General features: G+C 38.5%; 1 protein-coding gene across 1 annotated transcript; it reads left to right on the top strand.

Moving 5' to 3' along the window:
• The first annotated feature begins 777 nt into the window (after positions 1-777).
• LOC145489025 (VPS35 endosomal protein-sorting factor-like) lies at positions 778-23,223 on the top strand. The gene is made up of 38 exons (XM_081467914.1): positions 778-1,426; positions 1,789-1,879; positions 2,453-2,653; positions 3,568-3,696; positions 4,153-4,183; positions 4,794-4,867; positions 5,241-5,309; positions 5,393-5,452; positions 5,815-5,899; positions 6,015-6,092; positions 6,750-6,846; positions 7,662-7,709; positions 8,755-8,848; positions 9,325-9,402; positions 9,976-10,021; positions 10,635-10,711; positions 11,120-11,166; positions 11,262-11,318; positions 11,591-11,645; positions 11,941-12,021; positions 12,638-12,673; positions 13,159-13,212; positions 14,422-14,502; positions 15,154-15,216; positions 15,585-15,670; positions 16,029-16,109; positions 16,681-16,744; positions 17,209-17,307; positions 17,663-17,740; positions 17,965-18,079; positions 18,625-18,681; positions 19,402-19,484; positions 19,558-19,695; positions 20,414-20,441; positions 20,600-20,718; positions 20,967-21,010; positions 21,456-21,558; positions 21,926-23,223. The coding sequence occupies exons 1-38, from the start codon at positions 1,410-1,412 to the stop codon at positions 22,019-22,021; spliced, it is 2,940 nt and encodes a 979-aa protein (XP_081324040.1). The 5' UTR covers positions 778-1,409; the 3' UTR covers positions 22,022-23,223.
• The last annotated feature ends 1,842 nt before the right edge of the window (positions 23,224-25,065 follow it).

The raw sequence follows: 25,065 nt of genomic DNA, 5'->3' as shown, positions 1-25,065 counted from the left end.
CTTCGCTGTTGCGGACCAGATGAGGAAGACGGAAAGGAATGAAAAGACTGGGCGGTGTCGGGAACGGCCTGAGAGCGATGATTATGTAAGGCCTCGGCGACGGATTGCTGTACGGTCCGTTGGATGGCAGCCAGCAGCCCAGCCGTAAACGGCATTTGCTGTTGTTCCATGGCCTGTGCGTGACCGTCCAGTATGACGGATTGTTCGACAAGGTCCAAGTCCAGTGGCATTTCAAAGTCGTCCTCTGAACTCACGGAGGAAGAATCGTCGGTGACTTCAGCGACTGGATCGGGCTGTTCAACAGCTGGCCGTGCTAAACGCGTTTTGCCCTTGCCTTTGCCCTTTTGGACGCGGCCAGCCGGCTTTCTTCCCACGACCGAAGGTCTTTGCGTTGGCTGGGAGGCGTTTTGTAGGCGTTTAACCAGTTGGGCCTTGCTCCCGGTAATGAGACGAAGAACTTCTGAGGTAAGTGAAGCGAGGCGTTCTCCATTTTTCGGGCGACGTGGACGACGGTTGCGAGCCTGAGGTTTCGGAGCGCCACGAGGACGAGCCATAGTTACAATTTCGAGGGCTAACTAAAAGTTACAGTAGTGATATAACGAGCGAATGATGCTAAGGTCCAAGCTAAGCCTCTTTTATCGGTAGACTGATGTCTAGGTTTAAACCAATATAAAATCGTGTACCATGAAACGTAGAGTCCATGCGGCCTTGAACGAAACAAGAATGGGGCTATTTAAAAGACTAGCCATACAAAAAGTATGATATAGTTAAACCGGACGTTGTTGCAACATGTATACGTGAAAGGCTATTGTGAATATTGTTTAAACTAGACAAGAAAGACTTCTATAATGTTCTAACGCGTAACAGTTCTATTGCGTTACGTTTAACAACAGTAAGCTAGTGACTGTACGTAAACACCGTCACGCTCCATTAACTGCGCTTTACGATTGACTTTAAAGCTTTACTAAAGCACGTCCCAACTGCAAAAATTACCTTTCGACGGCCACTCCAGTTGTCTGGCAGTGATAAACGGCCACTAAAGCACGTCCCAACTGAAAAAATTACCTTTCGAAAATTACCAGTTAATCAATGAGTAACGCACAGTGCATAGAAAGCCCCATCTCTTATTGTAAAAGATCTGGAAACTTCAACCGTATCGGGCGTACGTCTTTGGTCTGTTTTATTGATAAATTTGGATTGGGTGTATTTATTTTCTACAATACACAGTTTTTGAAAACAAAAATGTTGGACTCCCTGAAAAAAGGTATAATATTACACCCCTACCTTCCCATAACGGCCACTTCTCTACGACGGCCACTTCCTCTGTCCCCTGCAGGGCGCTTATCCGCCCTGGTCTCCTGTGAGTGGAAGTTCGTCCGGACAGGAGCGGTGACTAAGCCAAAAACAAAATGGCGTCCTACGAGTGGTAAGTGATATCTCGAAACAATCTTGTGATTTTCTCCAATTTTCAACACCATTATCTCCCGTCTTCTTTCTGTAGTCCATTTTATCCTCTAATCTGTCATTTTCGTAGAATAACATTTTTTTATAGGGCTGCTAGAAATTTAAATCTAATCCAATATCCAGCTAGCGACATAAACAAGCCTTAGTGCTATCAGGGTTTCTTTAAATCTCGATCTTCGTCTTATTTTCAAATTTGGATCAGGCAAGTAAACGGTTCCCATGTACTCCACCATCACCTAGCTTCTCCCGTTCTTTTGATGAACTGATAAACATTTACGCTTAACTCATAAGCTTACATTTAAGAAATTGTTCTACTCTCTGTAGGGTTGCTCGTTCTAGGAACTATGGAAAGGAAACTAATCAGCTTGCTGGTGAGACTGTTCATGATCACCCACTGAAAATGGGTTCTGTTATTGTAAGTAGAAAACAACTCTATTGGTCAACCTTTATATAACTTAACCTCCACCCCTTAATCCCTGCCACCTCCCCCCTCCACCACTACCCTCTACCCATTCACAAAGGCTGTAGTTTCCATGCTCCACATTAATGATTGCCTGATTTAAACATAGGTGCATTAAGTAAAATACAGACCTGTATAAAACGCTGATTTAAATCAGAGTTGCAACTATCATTTTTGCCTCATTCTTGAATAGTTGTTATTCTTGCATGTATTTACCTGTAAATCAGCAATCTGAGTTGCCTTTAAGTTTCGTGGATCCCTGCCTTATGGCAAGTTCAACCCCACTAATATGGCTACATTATTACTATGACCAAATTGCTTTTATGGCCACTTTATTCTGGCTTGGACAAAAGCTCAGTCAGTCATTTTCTTACTGAAATAACCCCTTAAATAAGGTCACCATGTTAATACAGCCAGATTTTTGCAGCCTGTTGGTGACCAGATTAATGGGGTTCCACTGTAATACAAAATCCAAGATAGCTTGTTTAGACAGATTGCTAAATTTATCATTTAAACAATTTGTTTCAGAATATAGACAACACCCGGAAAAAGTCAAGTACCCCATCTGATAATTCGTCAAATGGTTTATCAGTAACAGATCCCCTGAGCATGATTCAAGCTAAACCAGACACTTTAGATGGGCTCGATCCACTCTCCATATTTGCTGCTCAGGAAGCCAATACAAAGCAGGCTGTACCTGTTTCTGCTCCAGTGTCCAAGAAACAGCGGGTTTGTATGCATTTCTTGCAAAAACTTTTGGATGATTTTAATTTCAGACAAAAAAAGTGTCCGAAAATAAAACTGGCCGAAATTGTTAAGTGTCCTAAATTTTAAGAGACCAAAATATTTACAGTACAGTATGAAGCGTTTAAGTAGCTCCAAAGCTCTTAGTTTCCTTTATGGAGTGAACTCTAGGTGAGACACTGCTTGAGATACGTAATGGCTTGATACAAATCACTGTGTTATTGTGGTGTTATTTTCGCATCAGTTAACCTCTAAAACCTTGAGGGTGTAGTAAAACTATTATTTTCACAGATGTTGCTTCAGTCTAATTCATGTTTTGTAGGGGTAGACTTGCTTGAGCTACGTTTCATCTGTCTCCGAAAATTAAATGTCTGAAATAAAATGTCCAAATTTAGTTGATATGTCAAACAGTCAGGAAAATAGCAATCGCAAAGTGACAAAATTCAAAGCCTTGTTAAGAAAAAATGACTTTGGTTATAAAACTGACAATTGGTAGAAAGTTAGGTACTATGTTATAATTATAATGCTTCATAATGATAATGATCGAGACATTATTAAATTTCCATGTTCTACGATTTGGTGACATTTCTTTTGTTTTGTTTAAACAAAGACCAAAACCTAAACAAAACAACCAACTCAATTTTTTTTTGAAAGATCACAAATCAATAATCTCATCTAGCCTAACAAACAAAAATAACTTATTCTGGCAGAAAATAACCAGTAAGCTGTGAAACATGAAAAAGAAATTTTCAAAGGGTTCTGCTGGGACATGCCAACTACATGTAGCTTATAACATTAAAATGCTTTATCTTCAATAAGTGTTACATGGAATTTTATTTTATTTTATTTTATTTCTGGTTTCTTTTCTTTTTTTAAAACTATAATTTCCTTTTTCACAGGCATCTTCTCTGTCTAAGGAACAATCTGGCAAAAGTGAAAAAGAGGACGACTTTTTTGAACCTTGGTCCAACAAGAGAACTGGAATCCTTGCTAAATACACAACATCTGAGAAACTGTCTATTACTACAGTAAGCTGCAATACTCCATACATCTACATATGTGTATTTGTAAATTTTTGACTGTGATATTTATCTACATGTATAACAGATTACTGTGATGGCTACATTGTAAGTCTATCTGCCTTTTAGTTCTGTGTTTAAACTATGAATGATTCTCAGTGACTGTTTTGCATTTATTAAAATTATATTATGTATTCTAGTTAGTAATATTATAGTATTGTATTCTCATTTGCTGTCTGTTAACATCAAGGCACTGTATAGATTTTGCCAAGACTGATATGGCTAAATTTGTACTTTCAATTTTCATGTTTTGTTCTGAACCAGAAATCTTATCATTGGAAACTATAAAAGTGTATTTGAACAAATCCATTTGGAATTAATGCGAACATTTCACACAGTGCCTTAAGAAATCTTTGAAATATCTTTTTACATATTAATTGTTTTAATTTATATTTTTTCTTACAGAGTTTCTTGTCATCATCTGATAAAGACAAAAGTAAGTTAAATTTAATACTTTTTTGATTACTTTGGGAGTGTATCATAAGAGTAACCATATTCATGTACCCTTGGAAAAATCAGCAACTAGCAATGTTTTCAGCTCAAACTCTTAGAATTATTGAAAAACATGAAAGCCGTATGATTCTACACTTGTCAAATAAATTTCTCTCGAATTCTAAAACAACTATCCCAAGCATGGCAGCTCAAATCTTGGCAGTCCATAACTCTTTCTTTATAGCATGAAGCAACTAGGTCTCTAGGAGTATGGCTACTCTGTGCTGGATGGGATGTTATTCCATCAGAAGCTACCCCACTCTGGAAACTTTTTTCAGGAACTGAGTAAAATGTTTACAGTCGCTACCTATTTATGTTCATAAGCATCATGAGAGTATTTAGTATCTTGCCAAAAGCATAATGCAATGACCACAGCCAGTCTTGAATGGGGATTTACTAGATCCAGAGTCCAGCAAACACTTGGTACATACACATTGCACCTGAATGAACTACATCCTTTAACTTTAATACAAGTTTTAAAGGACAGTGTGTAATTTTCAAATCTTAACACAGTACAACATTTCTACTGACTCATAGTGATGTTTACTTTCTAGTTGTAATCAAGCAGCAGACGACAGTCACAGATAAAGTAAAACACAGGCTGGAAGACCTAAATGACTTTGAAGAGGTGACTGTAAAATTGTACCACATGGTGTTGTTCCTCAAAATATCCATACCCCTCCCATGGCAGGTTTTTTTGGTTTGACCCCCAACCCCATCCCCGTGGGGATTTCAGTTTTGATTCATGCTTTTCTTCAAAAATAACTCTCAGTATCAAACCAGAAAAGCTGACTGTAACTCATGTTATTGACATTTTATTTATATAAGCAAGAAATTATTTATTATTTATTGATCTCCTGTATACACTTAGTGTTTGATATAAACTCCAAGGCTAGAAACAGAATAGTTATGACTGTATGAGAAATATTATTTGTCTGAAACCATGAGACAAAAAACAAATTTTGTTCACAAAATAACTCAGCCTTTGTTATGTTTTTCAGGGTTCAGTCAAAGAAATGCTGAATCTTAGTCAGCAAGATTATGTCAAGAGAATTGAGGAATTGAATCAGGTAAACACCAAATAATATAAGTAGTTGTGTTCATAGATACAATTCTTATGTAGTCTAATAATTGTAAATTATTTTGTTGACAGGCTTTGATCACAGCTTGGGAATCTGACCAGAGAGTGAAGGCTCTTAAGATTGCCATACAGGTCTGTATGATTTATCGCCAAATTTGTGATAAACATAGATAAATGGCTTCCAAACAAGCTAACAAACATAGTATTTTGATGTTTAATTTCTTTCAGCGATGACATAGCTTGCATGATTAAGACATTTTCAGTGCAATAGTGATTATAACAAACTCCAGATCAGACCTTATTGGGTTAGATAGGATCAGCTAAATTGTATCAGATTAAATAACAATAAGATAATTAACTATAATTTAAAAACCTGGCTGACATTTGGCCATGTGGATTGTAAAAGAGCATAGCTTCACACTCAGGAACTTGGAGGATGTATTTAGTCCAGCCCAGGTTTAGTCAGTTATTTATTAATTATTATCAATTTTCAGTGTTCAAAACTTCTTGCTGATGTATCTGTGATTCAGTTTTACCCAAGCAAGTTCGTTCTCGTCACAGATATACTGGACACTTTTGGTAAGGTATTTTTCATTGAACTGATATCATACATGTAGGAGTAATATGATTGTATATTATTAAACACAAACCCTATTTGGTTGCTGTTAGACAGTTCTGAATGTTTCTTTTGCAGGAAAACTGGTTTATGAAAGAATATTCCGCAAATCTAGCATCTTTACGCCAGGCAGTAACTTACCCACCATGCTCCCAGGTAAGAAATCTGTCTGTTATAAAAGGTTGTAAGAACTCAGGGGTTTCATTAGGCCAGGCAGCAGCAAATTGACCCACTGAGAGGATGGTTTTGCCCATCTGGTTTACCATCTAGAGGAAAGTTTATCTTATAAAGAAGTTCGGTTGAAAAAGTGTTGCCTGCCTGTGAAAACCAGGCTCCCTCCTGCTGGAAACATTAATGAAACCCTGAGAACTGGAAAGTACTACACACTTTTTTTTTTTGGAGGGAGAGGGGAGAGGATTTAGAAAGTTACCCAAGATTCAAAATGAACTACTTAATGCAAATTTGACTTTGTGTAATAGGCACAAAAACGCCAAAGTGTAGAATAACATTTGTACACATATAGTTAACTCCCGATAACTCAAACCTTGAATGGAAATTGAAAAAGGTTTGAGTTAGTGGCCAGGGATGTTCAAGTTACTGAGAGTAAATTACAGTTATTGTATGATCGAAATCCAGGTGAAATCAATTTTGGTTGAAATTAGTGTGAGGTTTGAGTTAGTGGGAGTTCAAGTTATTACGAGTCGACTGTATATGTAAGCCCAAAGCTCAAGGTTTTGGTTAAAAAATGGAGACTGGATGTTGACCACTCTTAGTAGTCAGAGCTAATGAATTTTTCTTATTTCTGTTTGATAGAAAAATTCACTCCTGACCAGGTGCCAGACTCTGCTAAAGAAACATGTAGAAACTGGTTTTACAAGATCGCATCAGTGCGGGAGCTTATTCCTCGATTGTATCCTTGAAACTTGTCATGTTCTGCTTTGTGTGAGATTCAGGAAAAAAGAGTTTCATCCTGACCTATTTTCTTCTGCAAGGCACTTCTTTGACAAGACATGTACTTTCTTGACCAACTTTAGTTAATAATTTATGCACTATAGGGGAAGTGTCTCAAACATTTGTCTGTTTCATCTATAGAATGTAATTTTGTCACTGTTTGCCAAGTTCGCCTAGCTTTTCTTATACATAGCAGGAAGCTCAGTGTCTCAGTCAGTAATGGATTGAAGTGTAATAAAAAAAAAATAAAAAAAAAAAAAAACAGCAAAATCCAAGGGGTTGAAGTTGGAGGAAGAGGGTGTGGTAACCTGCAGGGGCTACCATTCCATCCAAGGGAGCAGGAGGGGGTGGTATGTAGCATTTATATATTTTTTTTGCTTTATGCCCTGTAAACAGGTATATGCTCCTCTGGTGTGATCCACATTGGCCTGTGTGAAGCCAATTACCTTTTATGTTTGAAGCTAATAAAAAGCATTTCATGAAATACAAGTAGAATACTGGCATAGGATGACATTCATAATCCTTTTTTTTTTTCAGGTTCAAATCTAGGGGGAGGGTGCAGGGGGTGCACATACACCCCCACTTCCCCTCCTGAGATGAAGCCTTCTTCTTCGTATACGCTTTTAACATTTGTTTACCTCACCAGTCAGTTACGCCATTCCTTAGTGGTGCAACCCCTGAGCCTAAGAAAAATCCTAGATCCGCCCCTGCTTTTACTGAGATACTGTTCTGCTAAGTTATCTGTACAGTTCAGTTTTCCTTGACTGTTTGAAGCTATGTGGAGACAGCAATACTGAGATGTTACAATTTCCTGACTTCAGGGTCAGTATGTAAATGTAACTTGTAAACAATGGGTAATAAAGTATTAAGGAAAAACAACTAGAACACAATTTGTCTTTTAGTTGAGGATATAACATTGTTGCCAATCAGGTCTCTTTCTAAGTGAACCTGTGATGATATATAAAAACTTCGTAGTTAGTCTGAATAAGAGTGCTATAAATTAACTGTTTAAATTAAATACTTGCTAGCTACACGTAAATCTCCAATTACTTTTAACTTCGAAATTTTCAGTGTTGAAACTTTTCCAATTGCCGGTTTTCACATGACGTCACTAAAATTCAAACTACAAAACTATTGATCTTCCAGAGATTTTACTTAAATGATGTATAAGAGCAGCTGAAAACTAATATTCATAGAAATTTTTGCTCCGAATGGGTTCTTGGTTTTGTGATAAACTACACTTGAATTTCTAAACTTTGGTGTGGCGCGGCATTTACATGACGGTGGAGAGAGCTGTCATGTTGGTTAAAAAAGTGACTTACTGTGAGGAATTTGGCTATCTGAACAATTCTTGTATCAAAAAAAGTATTATTTTAATGTTTTTGAGTTCCTCGAGGGATAAATGCACGCTTTTGTAGCAAAACTCAGTGACAGATGTTTCTGTTGGTTTCCGGCCGCCATGTTGGTGCCCATCCGGATGGGCACCAGCATGGCGTCTCCATACAAATCTCTATAAATCTAGGTAAAAAGTTTTTCCGTATATCTTGGATAAGAAAAATTGTTGTGACCTGAATCTTGGCGAGAGTCTTGGCATATTTACCTTTTTTCTTTTCTCAGATTCTGGACTTTATCTGTTGAACGGTTTTGATATCTTTTTTGATCTATTTTTTATGGCGTGACACTGAAAACCACCAATTAACTATGCATGCATCAACACAGCTACTACTTAAAACGTCCTTAATGAGAACAAATCTTAAAAATATGATTTGGGACTGATTTTATGTTAACATTGTTTTCTGTATTTAATTCTACCATCTGATCTGATGGACATACTTAGCAGGTGACCCTTATCATGGTTCTGTTTCAGAGAGTTTTCACAGGCTCTTGTTCGTCTCACTAAGATGATTCGCGGCATGGGTGACCCTCTAGTGGCAGTGTATGCAAGGACTTATATCTGTAGGGTGGGTATTAACTATATTGATATAATAATCCTTGGGATTTATGGACAGTGCAAACCTTACACTGCCCATAAAGTACAGGGAAAACCATATTTTTGCAATATTTGTCCCTGTGCTAATGGTATTGTGTATGCTAGGCTTGAAAATGTTAGAACTTTCCTATGCCTTTTTTGAACAATGTTAAAGTTTTTGTGCACTAAGAATTTTGGATTAATGGACCAGTCACCATCTTTTTTTCCCACAGAGGATTGGGTAACCAGTCGTTTTGGTCGAAGTCTGTTTCGTCTGCAAACATTTTGCCTAATCTCAAAGTCATTTTGCCCAATAAAAAGTTGATTTGCCTGGAGCAAAAGTTAGTTTGCCCAAAGAGATTTCATATGTCACTGAATACAACAATGATGTACGGTACAGAGAGCTAAATATATATGGCACCCTTACTCACTGGCTTCAGAAATAAGAGAATTGTGTCAATTTTCTAGGTTGGTATCCTTGTAGCACCTGATGTACGGGATCATTTGATTGAGAACTTGTTCAGCTTCATTATCAGCTATAAACAGGTAATAACACATTTCAATTATTAGTAACGTACAAACCAAGTGTGTAGAGAAGCTTGTAAGTGAGCTATGTCGCAATGAAAAGAAAACACTTCATTGGAATCTTGATTCAATTTAATTTCTAGCTGTACAATTTAATCTCTGTATTAGAAAATAGCCCAAGGAAAATGTGTGCTCTGATTGGTTTAAATCATATTTCTATTACACAATTAGATTATATATGAGCTCGAGATTTCTATCGCATGATAGGTGACGAGGGCGCGGCCCGAGTCAACTATCACGCACAGAAATCGAGAGCGAATAATCTAATTGCTTTAGTATAAATCTACTAGTCGTTCAAAACTTTATCTAAATCCTCTTCACAGACACTTCGAAAACGCCAAGAAGCGGCCGTCATTTCGTTAACAAGGGCACACTGCTATGCTACTCACTATCTATCACAGAACAGACATTGAGTAGTGTAGCCAATCAGAGAACGGCATTCGTGATAGAACGCTAGCAGATTTATACTTAAACTCGATAGAAACACGGAAAACATGTTTTCTATTTCTTACTGTACTTTCCTTATCTTTTCAGCTTCAGAGTGACACAGTGCAGAATATTCTGGCTGAACAGAGGCTTGGTGAGTTAGCTGCCTAGTCCTGATTACATTACATGCACATGTACAATTGATTCAGTCTGTTTCTTTCCAGAATTCTCTAAAGTAAAATGAACATTTAAGTCACATAAAAAGGGTTTTTGAAATTCTTCAAAACAACCATTCAAAAACTGCACATCACAGACATCATGACATGGCTTCTACGACTTCTCCACCTCCCAGGCTAACAGCCAGACATTAGGATTCCAAAGTTCTGCCATAAAGCACTCAACCATATTATCCAGGCCAGAGACAACGGTGAAACAAAACGTCAAGTAAATAAAATTAGCTTCATTTGTTCAGATGTCATTGCGCCTTATATAACCTGTAAAAAAACTAGTGCATACTTTTTAGACGTATTAGATGGTCTATGGCAAATTAAAGCTTTTCGAAAAATGGGTTCAAAGTGCTCCCAATAGGAGTCAAACAAGAACCTTCCACACACTGGTCAGCCAGGCCACTACTGTGCACGTGCTGCTGGCGACGGGTACATAACCTAGATTGAAATCTGACAATCTTCCTTCATACTGCTAGGACTGGTTTTGTTGATATATCTGTGAAATAAGTATTCCTTTCAACATCTTTGTTGACAACCTAGAAATGCCTCAGTACCTTCAGCTGTATCCTCCTGCACTGGACTGGATCCTGCAGTGCATTGCACAAAAGAGCCCAGAGGTGAGAAGAATATCTGCTCCCACTAATTTGGACCCACGAGAGTGTTCCCTTGCACGCGAGTCTGACACTTGACAATTCTCCTCTTAAATCTAATTTTATTAAAACTGGATCATTGGATAATGCAATTCGCGAGTTTTCATTGGCTGAGCCATCATAGGTTATGACCCATTATACCATGCGCTACAAGTATGGTAAGCGCACGCGTGATTTTTGGGGGCGATTTTATTTATTTCAGTCTAATTTCTATAATTTGGGGGCGTTTTTAATAAGACAAGTGTTCCACTCGTACTTGTTGGATCTGAGATGATTATAGCCAACTCGGGGCTACTCGCCTCGTTAGCTATCTACCATCTCATATCCAACGGGCGCTCGTGTAATAACTGTTAAGTGCAACTTTTTCCCTTTTAGTCCACACTCACAGATATCCTGAACCGGTGCGAGAAACAATGTAACAGGTCGGTAAAAAGAACCACAATTGTTTTTGGAACAAAATTGAATTCTTTCTTCAGTTGTAGTTTTATAAATGACATGTGTGTGTTGTTTTCCTCAGCGCACTACTGTTGAACTCGGTTATCACAGCATATAAACCAGAATATATTGCAGAAAGGTAAGCGAGTGAGTTATTAATACAAGCACTATTTTTGTTTCAGTGTAAGAGGGATAACACATAGTAATGGTCTAGATATTTATTACTTCAAAACTAAGTCTTCATTTAAACACATTCAAATTTAGTGTTGTCAGTTTTTAAATCTGGCCATGCCAACCGAGTCGTGAAATACGTGAGCACAAAACTGACTTTTATTTTCAGGTCAAAGACAATAAAATGGTCGTTATGTATGTTTTATTACCCTGATTGCGTTTTTGTTGTTGTTTTCTCAGAGCCTTGCAGTTCACTGAATTGATTAGAAACTGTGAGGAGGCAGGATTTCCAAAGGTAACTGTTGTAGAAGAAACAATAGCGTGTGCCTCACGTTAACGTTAATGCAACCCACCCTGGAACTGTGTAAACGCTGCATGCATCATGAAAGTTATCTTTAAATTTACTTTCTTGGTTATTTTTCAACTAATTTGTGCGATAAAATAGTCGAAAGAATTATAGCGTGACATTTATTTATGTTACAAAGCCTCGTACAAGCCCACGATGCAACTTATCAAACCATGTATTATGATTATTGTCACTGTAAGCTGCATGTTGTCTAACTGTGCTATGATTTCTTGTTTATCGTCAGCATCACCTCTACAGATCTCTTGGACTAAACTTAAGTCTTTGTGATCCTCCTGAAGCTCAGAGACTGCAAATTCTCAGTGAGGTAAAAAATCAATTTTTTTACAATCTACAGAAGATATTTTTGTAGCAGTTACATTGCAAACAAGTTCGAAACTCGGGTTCCTAAAAGGTTAGGACCGCTACTGTGAAATTCCGATACTAAGCCCTCAGCTTATTAGCTATGTTTTTTTCCAAAAAGATTTTCCGTATTATCGAAAGGAATTGTGCCTTCTGGTTGTATTTAGAAGCAATTTAGCATGTGAATAATTTTAAGTCCTCTAAAGGTGAAACGCTCCAAACAACGGTATGAAACCGGCAGAACACAAGTTTTACAATCAGCTGGTGGGCATCAAAAGCCTTTGAAATGCAATGCTGCAAATAACATAACTGAAGACAAAGCAGAGCTATATTATCGAAGGAGATTTTATTGTTCTCTAAGCCCAAGGGCTCCTTGCAGCACTTATTGTTGGAAGGATTTTTTGTGTCCGAGATTTGAGGGGCTCATTTTCAGACGGAGGAAAGAGACTGTATAAAAATGCAAGTAGACTAATGACAAAGGCTAGTGGAACGGTGATGGAAAAGGCACAACAAGTTTGCAAGCTAGGAGGGTTTGTAAACTCTGTTTTATTCTTACAATACTGAACTTTTATTTCCTTAAGGTCTGGAAAGTGGTGATGAAAATGAAAGAGCCCACGGTAAGTGTTCGCCAACTTTCTTTTTCAAATATCGAATTATAATGTTGATTTTTACAGGGTCCGCACGGGTCATTGAAAACCCGGAAAGTCATGGAATTCAAGAATTTTGTTTACCAGGCTTGAAAAGTCATAAAATTTAATTTTTGGTCATGGAAAGTCATGGAAAATAATGATACGTTCATCGCTGCACATGTCAAAACAAGAACAAAATAAAATAAAGGCGAGTTACCGAGCAATTAGCCTTGAAGGCAAGTTAAACGACGCGCATTTTGGCGAACGCCAAAGGTTAAAGCAAGTATAGTTTTGAACATTTCCGAAAGTCATAGCGTGGAAAAAGGGAAAATCTCGTGGAAAGTCATGGAATTTAGACAGCTTAAAAGTGTTTAAAACCTGCTTTATTTAAACAGCTGGGACCAAAGAGATCAGCCATGTCTGTTCTAAAGAATTATTTTTTTCTTCACTGTGAGCTGTCTGACTCTCCTCAGGACTACATCAGCTGTGCGGAGGCCTGGATAGAGTATGTTTGTAAGCACTTCACGGTAAGTGCTGATCAATCTCTAATTTCTCTTTACCTTTTTATTATGAATTCAATTTAGTAGGTTTTGAGAGTGAGGAACTTGATCATCTCAGGAAAAGATATAATTGATAAAACTAAATTCTCCAAAGAGCATAATAGAAGATGTATGAAAAACTGCCGGGAGAATTTCGATCCCATTTTGGTGCCAAAACGGTTAATATTATTAGATTCTCTGTTCAGATTCTCGCTCTTGTCTGTCTCAAGACGTTTGTCCATGATTGTAGAAGCTAAAACATACATTCAGGGGCGACTTAATGTGACTGGCTGAAGGCACTGCATGTATTCTTTAGACACTTAAACCAGTATTTAAGGTAGCTGGTACCAGTTTTCTCGCGCGGGGAGTTGATCACCATCCTGCGTCACTGTCTTACAAACGTCACTTACAATACGTCAAGAAAAACAAAACCTATTTACAGTACTTACTGCAAATGATGTTTTAGCAGCAAACAAAACAAAACGCTTTTTCGGAGCCCGCTCGCCGGCGCGGGCACACGAAGCAGTTAACGGTAGTCAAAACAGCTCATGAGCAACTGCTGATCTTATAAAGTCTGGATTTCTGAATGCGTGTCTACGTGCATGGGAATAACGGAACTCGCGAAGGCTTTTACATGAAAACAAGGCCGGTGACCCCTTCTTTTTATTGTTTTAACGTAATATTATTATTGAGAGGAAACGTCAGAAAAAAAATAAAAAAATTCTACGGAAGGAAATTGCACTTTGTGCAAATTGTTGTTTTTCCAAGTTTACAAGAAATCGGCTCCGTAAAATTATTTAAAATTGTTGTGCATTTTCATTTTCAGATGCCAAAAGCTATTGATTAAAAAACTCGGGGTCACCAGGTTAATTTTTTGGGTATTGGTGACATGAGCGAAAAATCAGGTCTGGAAAATCCTTGTGGAATGTTGCCATGGTAACTGCTGACGACAAAATAATAGCTGTTTTAGGTCAAGTAGAAATTATATAATCCAAACTTACAAAAATATTTCAGTGGCCCTGGTCTGCCTTTTGTTCTATTCTTACAAAGTTATGAGCCGTCAAAAACCTGAAAACCAGTAGAGCCACCTTAAACTCGGCAAAACACAAAACATGTTCAGGCAACTTCTTTTGAAGGCTTGTGAAGAATTTCATCAAACTAACGTGTTTTTATGTTTCATTGTGTTTCTTTGGAAAGAAACGTGAAGTCAACACTCTTATTGGAGACGTCATCAAACACATGACCCCAGAAAGAGCGTTTGAGAGACACTATCCCCAGGTACTGTACCCACATTCACTTTACTAGTTCCGTTGTTCTACCGAATGTCAGGGGGGAGTTCATACGTTGGCGCGAATTGACGTTGTGTGTTATGTGCGTATGTTTGCTTGCGTTCTGTATGTACCTGACCCGATAACTACATTGATATTCTCTGTATGTCTGCCCTGTCTCTCTAGCCCCTTGCGGTTATTCAGGACAACTAGAATAAATATATTTCTTCATCATTAGCCTCCGTCCGCACTACGCCGGAGGAATTTGACAACGCAGTTTTATTTTACAGTTAGGCTTACCGTCCACACTAATCCGTCACGAAAACGGAGCTTTTCTAAAAAGCTCTTCAAACCGGAGGAATTTTAAAACGCCGGTTTTGCGTTTAGTGTGGAGAGAAGTCATTTTGAAAACGGAGCTTTTCGAAAACGATAAAGACACGACAATCACGTGATTTCCCTGCCCTGGTTTTCCTCAAACACAAAATGACCGGTGATTGTTGCGTTTTCAAATTTCTCCGGCCTATTGTGGACGGGACCTCAGTGAAACTGATTTGAATGTTAGGTACAAATGAAGTTGCTATTGTTGTAGTTATAGGTACAAGGCCTTGTAACACATCAAGTTTTTGAGCAACTGCAAACCAGTTTAATTTGTTTCCCACAGCTTCAATCCATCATGTCTAAAGTACTGGACCACATTCACGACTTCTCGATTCTGGTAGCGATGGTATGTAAATTGTTCTGTGATTTGCTCGCGTTTCAAGCAATTAGTGTTATTTTGACGAAAGCAATATAAACAGAAACCCCGATTCAGTTAGCCCGCGACTTTCAGCGGGGATATTGCGAAGAAACATGACATATGTGATGACGATATGCTGACGTGTCAGCTGTCGCTGTGCTAGCGCTGTTTCTGATTGGGTAATAAGAATAGCAAACGTTTTGTGTACCTTAACGAAGATTTGCCAAAATTGCGTTTTTTTCTGACAGTCAGTGAAGTCTGAATGCAATATTTTAATGGGTTATTTATATCCTATGATCCTATTATTTTTTTGCACGTACTATTTTTCTAACATGGTGTTATGTTTTTTCCTTCAGGACAAGTTCCTTCCTTTTGTAGACATGTTCCAGAAGGAGACGATCAAAGTAGATGTGTGCAAACTGATCATGCAGGCTTTTATAAAGTAGGTGTCTTATCGTGATCTTTTGACGCGTTCTTCAGGGAAGTTTTCTTAGAAAGCAGTTGTTGAAGCATTGTCATTCCACTAGTGTGTGATGTTAGCTCATTCATCTGCTGCTTTTTCAACTTTTTATCGTTCCTGATGATCGATAGTAAGTTAGTAACGAACGTGCGTTTGCTACAAGGATTGTCCTTCGGTTTGTCACGCATTCCTCTCCCACGTAGGGGCGGTAAGATTGCGTGACGATCTCGTGGAGCGTTTGTGTCGGGGGCTAGTGGAACCAGTAAACCAGATAAATTATTTTGGGTTATGTTATATTACAGCAAGAGGGAAGAGTTTAAAGCATGCCTTTTGTTTGCAGATATCAACAAGAGCCGACGAATGATCCAGTGGTAGTGAATGCTTTGCTGTTTGTTGGCAAGACGATGCACGACTCTGTGAAGTAAGTAGCAAGGAAGCTGCCACCTAATATTCCTGAGGAGGAGTGAATATTGTTTGCTGTAGTTTTAACGAGAAAATTCGATTGCTTTTTCGAATTGGTTAAGACCGAAAGCTAAGAGCGTTTTCGTTCTAAAATGCCAAAAGTTACGAAGATGTAACGAAGAACCCCGGGGAATGCCGAGAATGAAGCCAAGACTTCCAAAGTTTTGCCAAAACGTCCGAAAATGCTTGACTTTTCTCAGCCTTAGCACAGCATATCGTGAAAGCCAAAGCATAGATCGCAGAGCCATTCAACTAAGGTACAAAATGCCATTTACAACTTCAACAGAAGCTTTATGATATGATATAAGTAAAGAAAATCTTTGAAAGCTGTTGGGAAAGAACTCTGAACTCTAATTGTTGCTTGAATCTCTGTGCTGTCGTTTTCATTGTATATACTCCACATTTGCATTTTTTTTATCCTTCAACTGTCAAAGTGAGAACATACAAACTACTTACAACTGATCTAATTCCCAGATCTCACTCCAGTCTTCTATAAAAAAAATTAAAATATTTGCCACTTATCTTAACAGTGCGTTAACTCTGGTTGATGAGAAGAGAGTGATTGGTCATTTAATTACAGGATTTTTACGCAAGGTGGGAATAAGCTTATTACATTGTTTGTTTGTTTGTTTGGGAATAAACAGACGTTTCTCTCCGCGGGCTCAAGTCCTCTCCCGTAGATGAAGCAGTTTCTGAGCTCTGACTTGAACCATTCCACTCTGATGACGTAGAGATCCGGGTCGTGTCGTGATTCGTTGTTACTTGCGCGCGAAAATTCAAACCGAGTAACAACTAATCAGGGACTAACTAGCTTAAGAAAATCCACAATAATCTTTTGCGCTTTAAGAGTTCTCTTTAACAGGCCATTTCCGAAGTACCTCTTTCTCAAAGCGAGTCTTTGTGCCCATCCTTTCATATGAAAATGAGATTTCATTCGCAATTTGGACCAGGCCTCTCTTTGATAGACAGGCTTAGGTTAAATCGGAAGTGGGCTATTTTTCGATATATTAATAGCGTCTATTTTGTAATTGCTTTTTACGCGATCTTAACCTTTGCAGATCGATTTTGGCCGTGACTTTGAAAGGCAGCTAGATTCTTATGTGGACGCTCGTTCTTCTTTCTCCAATCTGGAAACCGTGCTTGTAATGCTTGTTCAGGTAACACTAGTCGATTAACGATAATCTGTGCTAGTCAATTAATGTTTAAGACTGCTAAACACACTAAAAGCTCCAAGGATACGTTGGCTGACTATTTGCGACTATGATTTACTGCTGTGAGAGGGATAAGGAGAAGTTTGGTGGTGATTTTGTAACTAATAGATGTAATTAGTTTTTATATGCTTAGTGAGTTTCTCCATCCAAACATCTATGCCTTAGAACACAGCACAGAAAATAATGAACAGTCTCTTTCTCCGTCGCGAGGAATTTCTGGTCAGACTGATATCGTGGACACCTAAGGGCTACCCTGTTGAATGTTGTTATTAACAGTATACTGCTGTTTTGCTTTCATCAGAGTGTAAATTTGTTAGCTATGCGGACCCGTGATGTGGTTAAAGGAAGCCACACACGAAAGACTGCGTCTTTCATCAGGGTAAGGAAAATAACTAACTGTCAAATGTGTTACAATCTGTGACAAAATGGTAAAATTTGACATCAAACAGCCTTGGGTTTTGTTAAAAGCTTGAGGCAACACTTGCCGTCGAACCCCTGCGCGAATCCTAATGCAACTCATTTAAATTATTTAGTTAATAGCGACCTATGTGATCGTCATATACGCTGTCTAACAACTTGATTTCCTTACCCTCTCCTCCACAGGCTTGTGTGGCGTACTGTTTCATCACCATCCCCTCCATAGATGACGTTTTTACCCGCCTCAAGCTTTATCTCCTGTCAGGACAGGTCGCCATGGCAAACCAAGCCCTCAGTCAAGGTCAGCGGTCGTAGATGTTATAATTTAGAAGAGTTTACGGAATGCTTTATCATCAGTGTCAGCTTAAATAAAATGAATCAATTACAATATATAGAGAGCAAGCCACATCAGCCTTAGCTGGTGTTTATGCGGGTCCTCTATCCTGGTCGAATTGGAATTTGGAGATGTTGTTTTTTGTGGAGGGAAAAAAACTGGAGAACCCGGAGAAAAACCCTCGGAGTAAGGCGAGAGCCAACAACAAACTCAACCCAGGTATGACACCTGGCCGGAATCTAGCGCGGGCCGTATTGGTGGGAGTCGAGCAATCGCACCACTGCGCCATCCCTGCTTGGTGGAAAGGCCTTATCCACATCGGTCTGCTTGTTACTGCGACTAGTATTGTTCTTGCGAGCCTTTCTCTTGACTATGCGGTTTCTACGAATGCAATACAAACTAATAATGAGTGCGCGATCTCAATCCTCTGCCGACTATACACCCAGTAGTCTTGACGCGTTAAAGCTACTTGACACGCAAATGTTAAATATGATTGGCATTTTTCATTTCAGCGGATGCATTTTTCAAGGCGGCCATAAGTCTTATTACCGAAGTTCCTCGTACGATTGGTAAGAACGGCAATTGAATTCAAATAATAACTAGCTACCCGTCTACGTGCTCTTCATGGAATAGCCCACCGTGTTATTTGGTGTGGGGAAGAAGGCGGCCTGTTTCGGGAGGAAAAATTCTTCCAGGAAACTTGAAATTTTGCCGGGATTCGAGAGATCCAAGAAATTTACGGGAAAAATGCAGCAAGAGAGGTTCAAATACCGGGAGGTTTGAACATTTTGCAGTAGCTTCTCTAATTAATTGGGAGCGCTATCCAAATTTTCGGTGTGACTTTATTTTATACTTTGTTATTGTTAAACAATGTTTGTTAGAGTTGCCCCCCCCCCCTTTTTTTTTTGAACCTGTTTTGTTTTTCGTGAACGGTGATATTTATATGGCTGATCTTAAAGCAAGTTAGGGGATTTTGCATATCCGTTGTACCTACTTAACTTTTTCCATCTCACACTCTCAACACATTTGTGATCCATACTACAAGACACTGCTTTGCCTCAAAAATGAAAGGTGTTTTTGTGTGTCTCTGCTTTCATTTTCAGCTGTTTACCTTTTAACATGCTATGAAAAACATTCTTGTCAACACGCGAGACTTGTACGTTCGGTGTTGGACGGACAAAATGTAAAGAACTTTTTAAAGAACTTGATCTGCTAGCCTGCAAAATAAGTCGTCCTTCGAGAAGGACTGTCTGCAAACGTTTTAATTTTTCTTTTTGTGTTGTGTTTAGAAATCGACCATAAGGTGAAACCCTCAGAGCCGTTTCTTCTCGCCTACATGAACAACTTCTTCTCCACATTGTTGGTGGTTCCGGTAAGATGTTGTTGGTGTTATTATTCTCAGTTTCATGATTGCGCGATGTTTGACTGTTGTGTGTTTTTTCCAGGATTCACCGGATCAAGGTGCGTTGTATCTTGTGCGAGGAATGTTGAATGTTGTGCAGGAATACACTTGGGAATTAAACAGTGGTGCAAAGATGAGTATTTATCTGAACGCCATTTGCCTTCTCTCCGCCATGAGTCAGGTTGGTTTTGTATCCTTGTAACTCCATTGTTCATATAATGACTCTTTCATCAGTGATAAAGTTTTAACCTCTCCTAGTTCTGTCACAATAAACTAAGTAGTCAGTTTATTAGACTATATTTCCTCGTAATCGCAGACCTATATTCCGGCCAGAAAACCATTGAAGATTTCTCGAGGGTTCTGTCAAGTGCGCGAGGTTATGAACTAATCATTCACGTTTTAGCGCTTTATATGTTCTACATTTTCAGCATGTTAGTTGGGGAATTAAATTAAGAGCGGCGTTGGCCTTGTTTTTTGCTGTTGTTGACATAGTTCCTAGAAAGAAGGGTCAGAGGCTCTCAAAAAGAACAAGATAAAGAAATAAAAGGACAACCAATTTTTAACCTTGGGGGTGAACTATTTGACTTTTGAGGAAGGGTGGGATGGGTGGGTGATCTAGTACAGGCGCGAATTTTTTTCAACCCTTTCATGCACCAGAAAATCTGTTTCTCGAGACGTAGACATGATATTTTGTTCTCCCTGTAACATGATTTTTTTCGGCTCAATGAACTTGCGTGAATTTTTTCTTCGGCAGTGGTCGTATGTATGATTATTTTTTTGTACAAGAATGCTTGTAGGATATTTTTTCCAAAATCAGCTACCGCCCCCCCCCCCCCTCCCTCAAAAGCCACATGGTCCACCTCTCCGTTGATATTTTCTTTCCTTTCTTGTCTCCGTAGGAATACTTCATATATCACGTCGAGAGAGGTACGTTTTTGGGTTTGCTCGCTTTTAGGCCATGTGTAATGTGTGGTTTTCACTCTGTGATTAACAACTGCCAAATGAAGAAAGAAATAAACTAATTAGCGAATTCTGCTATTTTGGAGAAAAGGAATAAGTAATATAAAAAGAGATTTATTTTGCAGTGGACTCAAACGACAGACTGTATGGCTGTGACAAGAAATTCCTGGCCGAGATCAACAAAATTGTTTCTACATTGATGGAAGCAGTGTTTGAGCACTTGAAGTCTTTAACTTCCGACGAAGTAAGTAAACCTTCTGCTCCAATCTACCGACGTTCTTAATTGGAAAATAATTGTAAACAGGCAATACCACACGAACGTACTGCTCAATAGCTTTCATTTGAATGGTCACACACTAGAGTTTCATCCATAGACTTAAAAAAGTTACAACCAAATCAATTGAATTCAATTAGGTGACTAAGATTTCTTTGAAGTCCCTTTGCTTATCTATAATAATATATGTTTTTTTCTTTTTTGTATTTTGTCTTTAGGCGTTGAAGAGACAAGCGGCAATAGCCATTGGGTTCTTCAACAGGTACGCAGCAAAATGGGATTACATTCTACGCTCAGCTAAATATAGTACTCGAGTTCATTGTTCATTCAATTTTGGAATGATAATGTTACGCAGCACATCGGTTCCACTTGCTGAGACATTTAGTTAACTTTTGTCATTTTTATTCAGTTTTCAAACATATTGGTCAATCAAAGAACCGAAAGCTGTCCTTCGTTGTACGTGCAAGTTTTTTGCACATGCATGACTGTTTGACTTCTTCGCCTCCTAGACGAACTTGGTTCTTGATTGGTTAAACAGTCGAAAAACGGACTGAGAGATCTCAAAACTGTTACATGTAAATCAATTCATGAACTTTTTCTCGTTGTTTGGAAAAGTGTTTTTCTTTTAATCTCTTGAGTTTTCAGCGATAAAAAGAGTCATGCATGTTTAGAAAGTCCCAGCTAAATATTGTGTTGTGTTTTACAAGGCTGTTATGTCACGCGGACCTGTCGCAACCTCAGTTAGCTACCTTAGCCCTGAACCTGTGGAATCTCGCTCAGAAACACGGCTTTGGAAATACTAAATACACGGTAAGTATAGGTGTTTTTCTCATACAAAACAACTGATACAGAAACTTAGTCTTCAAAGGTCATAGAGGTTGAAGCTGTTGTCAGAGTGTAGAAAACTTCGAGAGAATCCTGATTTTTTTAGGTTCTTATTTCACCCGCGGAGAAAAAAAAAACGAAAAGACTGGATGCTCTCGCAGTATGATAGTGTAACTCAATAGGAATGTTCACTTTGCCACAACAGAGATATTTTTAAAAATTATCGACGCCCTAACAAACTTTGGAAGAACAACTCGTGCCCTGTTCTTCCAGCGCTTTTGAGTCGATTTGCCGTATAAAAGCGGGTTGTGTTGCTTTAATTAATATTGTTCATGCTGATTCATCTCAACAGCTGCGCACTCTGGAGTATGTGAAACAGAGAGGAGCCTCCGGACACAAAGAGTTTGCTGGCTTAGCACAGAAAATGAGTCTACAGACAAGAACATAAAGAGAAGAAGCTGTCAATTGTTTCATATTAGGCTCGCGTAAATCCAGTCAAAATATATTGGCTGATATGCAATTAGCTAAAGAATGATTTCATGACAAAGTGAGAGTTAGTCCTTTGCATCTCGTTTTTGAGAGAGTGTATCGGACGGGGGTCTTGTATAGGACCGTATAGATGTGACGGGGATGTTTGCTTTACCCCTCGGGTCTTCGTGATGTATGGCCCTGTGGTATAGACATAGCCGGTATGGACTGCAGGAAGACTCTGTTGATGAAATGTGTAAATATCTTTCGATGAGTCTGCGTATTCAGATTTTCACCAATATCAGTCCTATCTAGCGGTACAGCTTACTGTTTTTTATATTTTTTTTTTATGAGCGTCTCAATTCTCCATACTGGTTGTTATATTCAGCTCTTAATGTTGGTTCTGAGAAAGTGATCTTACATCAATATAATATCGTCCAGTCGATTATTTTCTTTCTCTCGTCACCGTTCCGAAATGTTGATTATAAGTTTCAGCGCGGACTTAAACTGACTTGAATCCAAGGTCTCTCACACTAGGGAAATATTTGTGACTTAATTATAAATAACAGATCATTCTGAATGATAGTCACACAGATAAATGTCGAGCATATGTGTGTTTGGTTAGCTTTTTCTACGAGTTTCACAAGTAAACATATATTGTAAGGAAAATTGAAAGTATATTTTATATAACTTTATCTCACGTGGTCATTATAAGCGTCGAAAAGAAGACGGATGTGGCAATGTCTGGGTTTGTTTGACTTTTTTCTATGGTGTCAAATTGTCAAAAGGATAAATTGCTCTTGGCGCGAAAAGTAAGTAATGGAATTCTCGCTTACTGAATAAAATAAAATTCACATTCACTGATGTTATCCACGCTGCCAGTTTTTTTTAGGATTAGCCCGAAGGAAAATAGCGATAAAAAGTGTTTCTGTTTTACGTGTTATATCAAAGTTTTTTTTTCTTTTTTTTTTCCAAAAAAGTTCAGTTTCCGTGCCAGAAATAAAGCTGCGTTTTTAAATTTCTGCGGCGTAGTGTGTACGGACCATAGTTGACCCAAGCCTAATGTTTGAATAGATATAAATGATATTTTGAAAAAAATGTAAGAGTGTATATGGAATTAGAACTGAGACTTTCTGTCGATAGATAATGTCGAAATCACGAAATAAAGTTAACGAAACCGTCTTTGGTATTGCGTTGTGTCACTACGATGTGTATCTGGGTAATTTTAGCTTCTTCCAGGCGTTCAGTAGGTTGGGGCGCAGCGCGAAAATCGGCGAGCGAAAAAATAGGGGTGAGGAACGACAATGTTCGCGATTTTTGCGCTGCGCCCCAACTAACTGAACTATACGGGTCCGCAAATGACCCCAGGACCGCAAATGATCCCGGACCGCAAATGATCCCCAAATTGGACCGCAAATGATCCCGGACCGGAAATGATCCCCATTTTGGACCGCAAATGATCCCGATCAAAAAATAAGGAATGGCATGGATGGTGGGATGGTGTGGATAGAGAATTGGTGTACGTGAATACCGATGTTTTTATTTAAGCCATCTTATAATTGTAATGGCTTACAACTTGATTTTTTTTCCATACTTTCGACTAAACTTTGTTGCTAACTACGATGTTATGAACATCACCACTCAATCATCAAAACACGACTTAGCTCACATTTCTTTGCAATTCTCAGTAAAATTATGATCAGTGCAACATACGCTACATATCCTCCTTTGTTACACATTGATATTTTGGTGTTATGGTTAAATCATATTTTGTCAGCCATTAACGCCACTCGTCTAAAGTTTTAAACTGAAATATAACCATGAAGCAACTATTACAGAAGACGCTGTCACCTGAGTAGACCCACAAGCCTACAACGCTTCATCACTCTGTAAAACACCTAGTGTGTAGCACTGGAAATTTGAACAAATTTATTTTATTTTTCCTTGGTCGTATTTTGGCTTTAATTCCTCGGAAATGACTACTTGAGTATTCTAAGAAGCCAAAATTACAAGCTATAGTTATGAAGTTCAGCTTCATGACCACGCAAGGCCAAGGCTTGCTCGTCGTTTTGACAATTAGCTGTTTGATAGATGTTTGATACTATCGCCACCGGGATTTCTAGAATATTTACAAGTATGTGTTTTTCTAAGACTTCTAATTCAATAGATCGTCTTCACGTGACGTGTTTTTATCTTCATCAGGCATAAGAGGCGGTATATTTATATCTGTTTACAATTAGCGTGCTTCGTTTGGAAACCAGAGCGTTTTGAATTTCAGAGTTATGGAGCCTGCGTGACACAAGGCTACGATCGAGTTTGTTGAAAAATATATACTTATCTCATGATTTTGAGCCTTTTTAGAAGTTAGAGCATTAGGAAAAGTGCTTATGTAAATGCTTGTTTGTTTAGTACTGATAGTCAGTCGCCTAGAAAACCAAAGTAAGTTCCAGATGTTTACACTATATTCCGGCCGCCATATTGGTGTACCACGGATGTACACCAACATGGCGTTTTCTTACTGGACTCTGTAAATTTCTGGGAAACATTTACGACGAATATCTGACGTTTGGGGAAACGCACAGGCCTAAAACTTGGAGAAGTGTCTTATTTAGTTATCTTCTATAGCGTACATCACAACTTCTTAGCTTTTTCCATTGGTTGGTTTTCGATTTATTATTTCTGTTATTGCGTGACAGTGAAAACGATCTGTACCCTTCGAAGAACAAAACAGCAATTGTGGAAAGTTTTTTTTGCAAAATGATAAAATGTTTTTTAGTTCATTATTTTTGTACATGTTCTCACCTTCCTCTGATATAAATCCATGCCATTCCTATTTTTTGATCGGGATCATTTGCGGTCCAATATGGGGATCATTTCCGGTCCGGGATCATTTCCGGTCCGGGATCATTTGCGGTCCTGGGATCATTTGCGGACCCGTACAGAACGCCTGGAAGAGGCTAAAGTAATTTGCAATTTTTGTTCAGCATATTCTTTCATCCATATAGAGCCAAGGTAGGAAAGACG

This window comes from Orbicella franksi, chromosome 6, assembly GCF_964199315.1.
Source record: "Orbicella franksi chromosome 6, jaOrbFran1.1, whole genome shotgun sequence".
Taxonomy (NCBI): Eukaryota; Metazoa; Cnidaria; class Anthozoa; order Scleractinia; family Merulinidae; genus Orbicella; species Orbicella franksi.
This window is presented reverse-complemented; position numbering and strand designations above follow the sequence as displayed.